This window comes from Cicer arietinum, chromosome 4 (genome assembly GCF_000331145.2).
Source record: "Cicer arietinum cultivar CDC Frontier isolate Library 1 chromosome 4, Cicar.CDCFrontier_v2.0, whole genome shotgun sequence".
In the NCBI taxonomy this organism is placed as follows: Eukaryota; Viridiplantae; Streptophyta; class Magnoliopsida; order Fabales; family Fabaceae; genus Cicer; species Cicer arietinum.
This window is the reverse complement of record NC_021163.2, coordinates 28,715,921-28,725,252: the sequence shown is the minus strand read 5'-3', so window position 1 is coordinate 28,725,252 and position 9,332 is coordinate 28,715,921. Positions and strand designations below refer to the sequence as shown.

The 9,332-nt window shown below is 30.9% G+C and overlaps 1 protein-coding gene across 3 annotated transcripts in view; it reads left to right on the top strand.

The window, feature by feature from the left end:
- LOC101510374 (probable protein kinase At2g41970) overlaps positions 1-2,983 on the top strand; it is a 7,166-nt gene extending 4,183 nt beyond the window's left edge. For all 3 annotated transcript variants that reach the window (XM_073367592.1, XM_073367591.1, XM_073367593.1), the window contains exons 4-9: positions 6-216; positions 304-430; positions 650-923; positions 1,668-1,800; positions 2,217-2,303; positions 2,601-2,983. In XM_073367592.1, coding sequence (XP_073223693.1) covers positions 6-216; positions 304-430; positions 650-923; positions 1,668-1,800; positions 2,217-2,303; positions 2,601-2,729 — 961 coding nt within the window. In that variant the 3' untranslated portion in view covers positions 2,730-2,983. The remainder of the gene's footprint in view (positions 1-5; positions 217-303; positions 431-649; positions 924-1,667; positions 1,801-2,216; positions 2,304-2,600) is intronic.
- The last annotated feature ends 6,349 nt before the right edge of the window (positions 2,984-9,332 follow it).

Sequence of the window (9,332 nt, the reverse complement as noted above, 5' to 3'; positions counted from 1 at the left end):
AGCGGTGGTCCACAGAAAGAATTAGCAATCGAGATACCGGCTATTCAATTGAATGAGTTAAACCGGTTAACTGATAACTTTGGTACAAGTGCGCTTATTGGAGAAGGTTCCTATGGGAGGGTTTTCCGCGCAAAATTGAGCAATGGTATGGATGCTGCAATTAAGAAGCTTGATACTAGTTCTTCACCCGAACCTGACTCCGATTTCGAATCACAGGTAGTTCTTTTTTATATGTATTTGTAATTGAAAATTCATTGAGGAAATGCTTTGGCTGGTTGGATTGTCACATTCTGAATCATACAGTTAGCAATTGTTTCAAGACTGAAGAATGACCATTTTGCGGAGTTGGTCGGATACTGTCTTGAGGGAAATAACAGAATTTTGATTTATCAATATGCTAGCCTTGGTTCCTTGCATGACACGTTACACGGTAGGCCTAACAATATAACTAACGTCTATCTATTTATCTATCTATCTTTCTGTTTCATTTTAGTTAGTATTAATAAAAGAATAATCCGATGGGACACGTTTCACCTCCCAATGATTTGGTTTTTAGCTCAACATTTATTAATTTTTACTTTGTCTCTTAAGAAAATTGCTCTTATGCTTTAATATACTGAACACTATTAGGCTTTTGATGTTGTTGCAGGAAGGAAAGGAGTTCAAGGGGCTGAACCTGGTCCAGTTTTAAATTGGAACCAAAGAGTGAAAATCGCATTTGGTGCAGCAAAAGGACTTGAGTTTCTTCATGAGAAGGTTCAACCTTCTATAGTTCATAGAGATGTTAGATCAAGCAATGTGTTGCTGTTTGATGATTATGAGGCTAAGATTGCAGATTTCAACTTGACAAATCAGTCTTCTGACACGGCGGCTCGGCTACATTCAACAAGAGTCTTGGGAACATTTGGCTATCATGCTCCAGAGTATATATGCTTGAACTCTACCTCACTCTTAGTTTGATAGTAGACTTAGTTATGCTAAGGATTCATATTGCAATGCATTTGAAAAAAGCCGAAGTTGATGCAGTCATGCAATCTCGGTCATCTCAGACACCTCACATTTTAACTTTTGCTTTAAAATTTAAACTAAGAATGTAAGTTGTCTGATCAAGATCGAATTGCCAAGACTAACTGATGTCAGCTTAGGCATTTTAAACAGCGAGAAGTTTGTGCATGTTTAATGTTACAGTAGGATATATGCAACTATAGCTATACTAGCTGTTTTTCCCATTAATATGAAGCAGTTTTAACAGTTTGCATATATCTAAACTAATGTTGTCAATCATGGATCACAAAATATAGTGGTTTGTTCAAATTTCACTATACAACAGTGCAATAGTACCACTATTGTAGCTATTTAACAATATTTTGTACTAAATACTGTAAAACTATAATGATTTGTTCAAATTTTGCTATGCTATAGCGTCCATTTTTAACAATACTGAACTAATATTGTACTAAACATGGCCTTATTTGAATTGCAATGAATAATAATATTGTACTTTATCGAGACTCGGTACAATAGTGAGTAAATGCAAACCTTCAGAAAATTTGAGTTTCATAGCTAATCTCTGGATTCCTCTCCTAGTTAAGGGAATTTCATCTTTTGTAAGTGGAATATAATTTAATGTTTTTTCTAAATTATTATTTTTTTCTTTCATTTTTCAGGTATGCTATGACAGGGCAAATAACTCAAAAAAGTGATGTTTACAGTTTTGGAGTTGTGCTTTTAGAACTCTTGACAGGAAGAAAGCCAGTGGACCATACAATGCCTAAAGGGCAACAAAGTCTTGTAACATGGGTATGTCCTTTCAATACACACTCAAATGACTTGGATAAGACAACCAACTTCAAATTTCAAACATTCTACGTAGTTTAAGTCTGATTAGATTAACTTATTTAAATTTATGTACTACTTATAAGTACTTAGATTAACTTATTTAAATTTATAGACTATTTGACGAGCTTATAGAAATAACTTATGACATATTTATAGATTGTTTTTATTATATTTTTATAAATTCTCTTAGATAACTTATGAAAACAGTTTATAGCTTTATAAAAACAATTTTATTTTATTTTTTTGTAATAGATATAATTTATATCTAAACACGTATACGATAAACGTTTATTCTATAAGCATTTAATTAAGAGATTCTATATTCATTATTGCATGCTATTTTTTCTAATTAATATGATTATTGACCATCACTACAGGCAACTCCAAGACTAAGTGAAGACAAAGTGAAACAATGTGTGGATCCTAAACTAAACAATGACTACCCGCCAAAAGCAATTGCTAAGGTTTATTTCTTTTTTCTATTAGCTTGATCTTTGTCAAGAGTGTGCTTGGAAAAGTTTACTTATAGTTTATTTAAATTTAAGTTTATGTTAAAATACTTTTACTTGTCTAAGTGTGGGTATATAATACTCCTTCCAAAACAAAATATAAGCAAAAATGGTAGTTGAAAAATTAATGTATCTATACTAAATTTTTAATAAGACAACATTTGCCTATAAAAAAAACTTATTCAATAAGCGTATAATTAAACATGCAAGATATTGTGGTTGTAATTGGTGTTTGATTATGTGGAAATGTAGTTGGCAGCAGTTGCAGCACTTTGTGTTCAATATGAAGCTGATTTCAGGCCAAACATGACAATTGTTGTAAAAGCTCTTCAGCCACTTCTCAATTCAAAACCAGCTGGACCTGATCAATCTAATGCTTGACATTTTCACATTTTATATAACCTATTTCAGAATGAAGGGCTAATCAGGTTTTTTGTGCAATTATGTAAACACAATGAAGTTATTCCTAATTTCGTTGTTCTAGAGATTGTATTAAGCCAAGCCAACGTTGATTCTGGCTTCTTGATCTCCTGTTCAACTGGAAAAAATGTATTGTGTGCATAATGCATGAAGGTATAAGCACATAAATTATGAAAATCGTTAGACAAAGTATTAAGATTTTTTATGTTCTTTTAGTTGTGTTGTTATTAAATTTATGATTTTTTAATTCCTGTAGTATTCTCAAACCATCATTTTTTTATTACTATCTGACAAAGAGTTACTTATGATAGCTTATAACAATGAGTTTATAGAATTAAACATTGAAAATAGAATCAAACCCTTATTTTAGGCCCAAGCATAAGCATAACATACGTAATTCTGAAGCTTATTTCTAAATCAGAAATGAACTCTTTCCAGAATTGAAGTATATGTTTCATGTCTTTAAATTCTTTTAACTTTGTATAATTTTTACCCATTCAAACCATTTTGATTCTGTCAACAGTTGGATACAGTCTTTTACTTCCTTTACTTTTACTTGTCATTTTACTTCCTTTACTATACTTGTCATTTTACTTCCAAGTCTTTTACATTACCACTTTCAGTTCAAGTTCTTTTAAATTCATGCAATTTAACCAACATTTATTTAAATTCTCAATCTGTTACTTCAAAAAAGTATCTTAGTCACTTGATTTAGTTGGTTTCTTGAAACTTTAATGGTATTTTGAAAATTACCCCCCACAAGTAAGATTACCAATTAACAGGCCTTTTCAAACTCACACTGTTGCATAGTTTAAATATTTATTTGTGTTTCAGATTTAATTGACTTTCGTCAGCTAAAAAACGTTGTAAAACAGATAGAATGATGCTTGTTATTTTTGTATAAAATGTTATTTACTAAAACTAAATAAAAAGAGTATTATCTATATCCCTTATTTATACATCCTCTTAAATAATCAAACTCTAATAACACACTAAACCTTAAGTTTCCAAGTCAAATTCCCTAAAAAAAACGTCCTAGGGCTTTAATAATTATGTATGCAATATTTATTGTCAACCTCTTATATTTCCAAGGTTGATTTTATTAATATAAAATATAAATGCTAATGCAAATCACGCACACGCATGATAAAGACAATCACTATAAACCAATTAATGTAGTGCAAAACTTTGTGCCACGCAGGCAAGACTCTATGTAGTGTTTGTAGCGCAAGGATGTATCCCACACATGTTTTTAAAACTACTTTTGCACCAATCCATTTACTCGCTTAATAAGGACAACCAATGATAATTGACAAATCAATAAATACAACACAAGACTTTATGACACACACAAGGCTATTTATGGCGTGCTTGCAGCGCAATGCTCTATGGAGGTACAATGCTACTAGATGTTGCAGACACATTTCCTCGAGGTACTACAAGAGCGCATAAATGTGGGATCTATAGGTGTAAAATTTAAATGTATTAATTTGGGACACCTAATCATGTCAAAGACAAATTAAAGAAATATCACATTTGTCCATCACTTTATTTTATTGGGCCAATGATTGCTTTATGAAAAGGACAAAATAAGCTCCAAAGTTCCTATATAAATGCTAACCTAAAGGAAGAGAGTTTTAACCTAATTTTTAGAGCTTTCGCTCTGCCCTAGCCACCATTCACGTTTGCCAATCATATTGCATCATCTTCCACTGCATTTTGGAACCATTGGAGCTAGTTTTGGAGTTTGGACTTGTAGCTGTTACTTTGGCTTGCATTATTCCTCTTTTATTCATCCTTAATTCATTTAAATCAGTTGTAATGAACTCTTTTATGTTAGCTTTCATTTCTATGGTATTACCTAAGCTCAATATGAACTAAAACTCTTTGTTGTTAAGGATCAATGAAGTTATTATGAAGTTTATATGTTAATATGATGTAGTATGTTTAGCATCCTCTTAAACAAGTTATTTTATTGTTGTCTTTAATTCTTATTTTGACCACTTAAGTTTTATTACTAGTCTTTTGAGCTTGGAAAGGGAAAAATATGGAAATACTTGATTTAATATGGATATAGTCAATATGCTTGTAAAAGATATTGGTGTTAAATGATTATGAATAACATTTAAGTCAATAGGTAAACTGATTTGCTAAAATAAAGTGTAGCATGATATTATATGTATTGTGTGAACCCATGGATGGTAATAACCCACAGATTATCACGATGACGGTATTTAAAAACCCTTAAGGTCAATCTAGTCTCAGCAATGTTGCAGCATCGTGAAACATATAAACATATTTCATAACTAAGTTGTATCATTAACTACTCTTTATCCTCTAAATCTTAGGAAAACTTTCTCTCATTATTCTTTGCATTTTAACTTTTAAATTTACTTTTTATTGTCAACTCAAAACGATTATCTTTGTTATTAGTTACTTTGAATCTTTACTAATTTAGCTTATAAATTTAGGAATATTTAGAACTTAGCCACATCAATCTTGGTGCAGCGATAATCTACTTTTATTTTATTACTTTTCACGATTATGTATACTTGCACACTTGCATTTTATCGCAGCAGATACCTATATGACAAGCCTGTCATTGTTCTCAAGTAGAATTATCGCTCCACTACCTTTGGTGTTAGACGACCCGTCTACAAAGGCCGTCAATTTGATTCTATCTTCTGGTTCATTTGGGTCATACCCCAATGAAGTCAACCAAGGTTTTTACTTCTAGATCTTTTCTTTATTCCAAGGTGATATCAAATTCAGATAGTTCGATAAACAACCAAGTAATCCTTTATGCCAAACATGGTTGAAAAAGTACTTGTTTGATTAGTTGGTTGGTCCGCAAAACTATGGAGTGTGCAAGGAAGTATTGGTTGAGTCTTCGTGGAGCGATGAGTAAGGCATGGGCTACATTTTCTATTTGTTGATATATGAGCTTGGGGCCTTGTAAAGCTTGGTAGGTGAAGTAAACAAATCATCGGCCACCCTTTGTTTCTCGAATTTCTCGTTATTGCTTTTAATGACATTGCCAACTATAGAAATAATGTTTCTACTTCCTTAGGTCTCAACAGGATTTGAGGTTAAGAAAGGAATTCTTTCAACTGAGATAGAGTTGATTTGCATTTATTAGTCCATAGAACGAGGCTCCTTTACTTAGGAGTTTGTAAAATGGGAATGTTTGTTGAGTAGATTTTGTTATGACGTAGAAAAGCTTGCCATCATTCCACTAAGTATTTAGATGTTTCTTTTTTAATCTTGAGTAAGAGAAATGTACCGTACACCCCCTGTAGGGATGAAAAATAGAGTGACAATTATTTTTTAATAATTTTATACAAAAGAAAAAAGGACAAAATGGTCTTTTTGAAAAAATGGGGGGTGGAAGGTAAAAGTGGGGGGTGCACGGTACAATTCCCCTTGAGTAAAGCTCTCAATTTAACAAGTCTCTTAATTATTGGTTCTGATCCACATGTTGGAGGGGCCAAAAAAATTTTAATTTAAAAAGCCCCAAAAAACAAAGCTCCCTACACTAAAAACCTCCGAGAATTGTATCGTGCACCCCCCACTTTTATCTCCCACCCCCCTATTTTTTCATAAAGACCATTTTGTCCTTTTTTTATTTTGTATAAAATCATAAAAAAAAAATTGTCACTCTATTTCTAACCCCTACTTTCAAAAATTATAAACTTTCGAAATAATAAAAATTTAATTTTTTTATATTTTCGAAAGTTTTGTTAAATTTGAAATTTTCAAAATTCAATTTTCCTGAAAACATCAAAACTTTCGAAAGTTTTGATGAATTTGAAACTTCTGAAATGTAATGCTCGAAACTTTCAAATTTTTGAAACACATTTCGAAACTTTCAAATTTTTGAAACACATCTCGAAACTTTCAAATTTTCGAAGTAATTCAATTTCGAAAATTTCAAAAAATTCAAAACTTTCGAAAGTTTCAATTTATAATTAAAATTTTATTTTAAAAAATAAATTTATAATATTATTATTAATTAAATTTATTACTATTTTTGAAATTAAGTATAAAACTTATTACTATTTATTAGTATTAATTTATTACTATTAATTATTAAAAAAATGCATTTCGGAACTTTCGTTTCCCAAACTTTCGAAGTTTCATTGAAGACCAAATTTCCGAAATTTGATGTTTCGAAACTTTCATATATTCGAAAGTTTTGCATTTCAAAACTTTCATATTCTTCTAAAGTTTCTGTATTTTGAAACTTTCTTGTTGAACGAAACTTTCGAAAGTTTCAGTATTTATGGGAAAAATATACTTCGAAAGTTTCATCATCATAGAAACTTTCGAAAATCTGGGGGAAAAATCATTTCGAATATTTGAAATTTTTGAGTTTTTTTCTTACTTTTAGTTTCGGAGGTTTGGTAGGGTCAAGTTCGAATATTTCAAAGTTTCGAAGGAAGTGGGTGAAAAAATGAAAGTAAATTTTTTTGGGGGGTTTTATAGATGAAACTAAAGGTAATATGGTCTTTTTCATATGATTGGGGGGTGGGAGGTAAAAGTGGGGGTGCACGGTACAATTTCCAAAACCTCCTAAAATGTTATGGGCTTAGTGGGCCTATAGGCCCACTTTTTTAAAAAAGAAAGGCCCACTTTTTTAAAAAAGAATCGAATTTTGTTTACCGAGAAATAAATTTTTTTTTTATTTTTTTACCGATAAAAAAATTTTTGATTTTATTTCGATAAATTTTTTTGATTTTTTGCTATAAAAATTTTTGAAATTTTTTCAATAAAAAATGATTTACAATTTTTATTTTTATTCGAGAAAAAATTCGATTTCTTTCGAGAATTTTTTTTTCACACAATTTTTTGAAAAAAAAAATATTTTAAAATTTTTCTTAAGATATTTTTTCGAATAAAATAAATTTCAAAAAATTTTCAAGAAAACAAAATCTCAAAATTAACAAAATATTTGGGGTCTATAGGCTCCCTTATGCCCTATGAAATAATGGGCCGGGACTTTAAAAAAATTAATTTTGATAAGGAGCCTAATATTAGGGACTTAATAAAAAAAAATATTTAAGGGGGCCTCGGAGTTAGGGAATTTTTTGACAGCTCTAGTCTTGAGTGACATTGCGATAAATGTTTTGCACTAGTATGGGTTCGCTTTTGTTCCCCTTTCGATGAGATAGAATCTGAGGAACTTTCTTGCTTTTATCCCTAAGTGTGAATTTTTATGGATTTAGCCTCATGTTGTACTTTCATGCTTCTCTAAGGTGAAGAGTGTGAGTCTGAAGTAGAAATATCAATTTACAAACAATGAGGTTTGAATTTTAAATTCACCATTTTAAAATTTCCTATTAAAACTTAAAGATTTCAACTCAAGATTGATTTTGGTTGTGAAAACAGAAAATAGAGAACGTTCTTGATTATGAAAACAGAACGTTCTTGGTTAGTAAGAAACACACAATTTAATTTATCTATTTTAATTTAATAATCATAAGACTGCAAATAAATATAGATAAGAAGGGAGCAATCACGCAGAGGTTTATCTTGGTTCATCCAATCCAATTTACATCAAGTCCTCACAGTTTGTGAGATTTTTACTAAGTGTTTAAACGGAGAACACTCTTAGTTTTTACACCACCAGTTCAGATCAACCTTGATCTTATCCAGCTTTACCTTTCTGTCCAGAAAGGTTTTCAACAAACTACCTTTCAACCTTTGAGAGGATTTTTACACTTTACCTTTTATCATAAAAGGATTTTCTACAAGCTACTCAAACTATCTTCAGTACAATAGTCTTGAGTTTACACGATAATGATTTAAAGTATTTTGTCAGAATATAAGAAGGCTCAACATGAGTTTATATTCTTTTGAAAGAGAACTACAATAAAATGATTCTAGGAATCAAATGAGAAAAACAGAACTGATTCTATGTATTTAAGTGAGAGACTTTCGAGTATAATTGTAAGTAAGTGATGATTTACTTTGCATTTGAAAACTTTGATTTTTCCGTAAGCTTAGAGTTCCTTTTATAGGCTTCAATGAGGCTTATGACAACTTATATGACCGTTGGAAAGGTTTCAACTGTCATGTGTCAGCTTGTGGATAAGATTAAACTTGAAACAAGAATGTTCTTGACTGAACATTCTTCATTATACTACTTTATGAAGAATGCTGATTTGTTGTCTTTGTATTATCCATCATTGACAGTATTTCATGGCCTTTTATCACTTGTACATATATCTCAGAGATAAAGCTAAAGTAACACTTTCAAGATCGTTTTTCAATCTTGCCAATCAAACTGGAGAATGATCGTTCTTGAATATGGAGAATAGTCTTGCTTGATTCATCATGAGTCATAGCTTTTATCCTTTGCATTTTGGAGTGATTCTTTACTTAGATGAGCCCTGTATTTTCCTTGGAGAATACTGATAACATGATTGTGAAATCCAGGAGCAATTCCTTCTTCAACAGAGGAGATCATTTGTTCTTGTATTTTCAGAACTGTGGAGAACGTTATTCGTTTTCCAGACTTCTGTTAAGAACATTCTTCGTTTTACAAACTTCTGTCAAAGACGT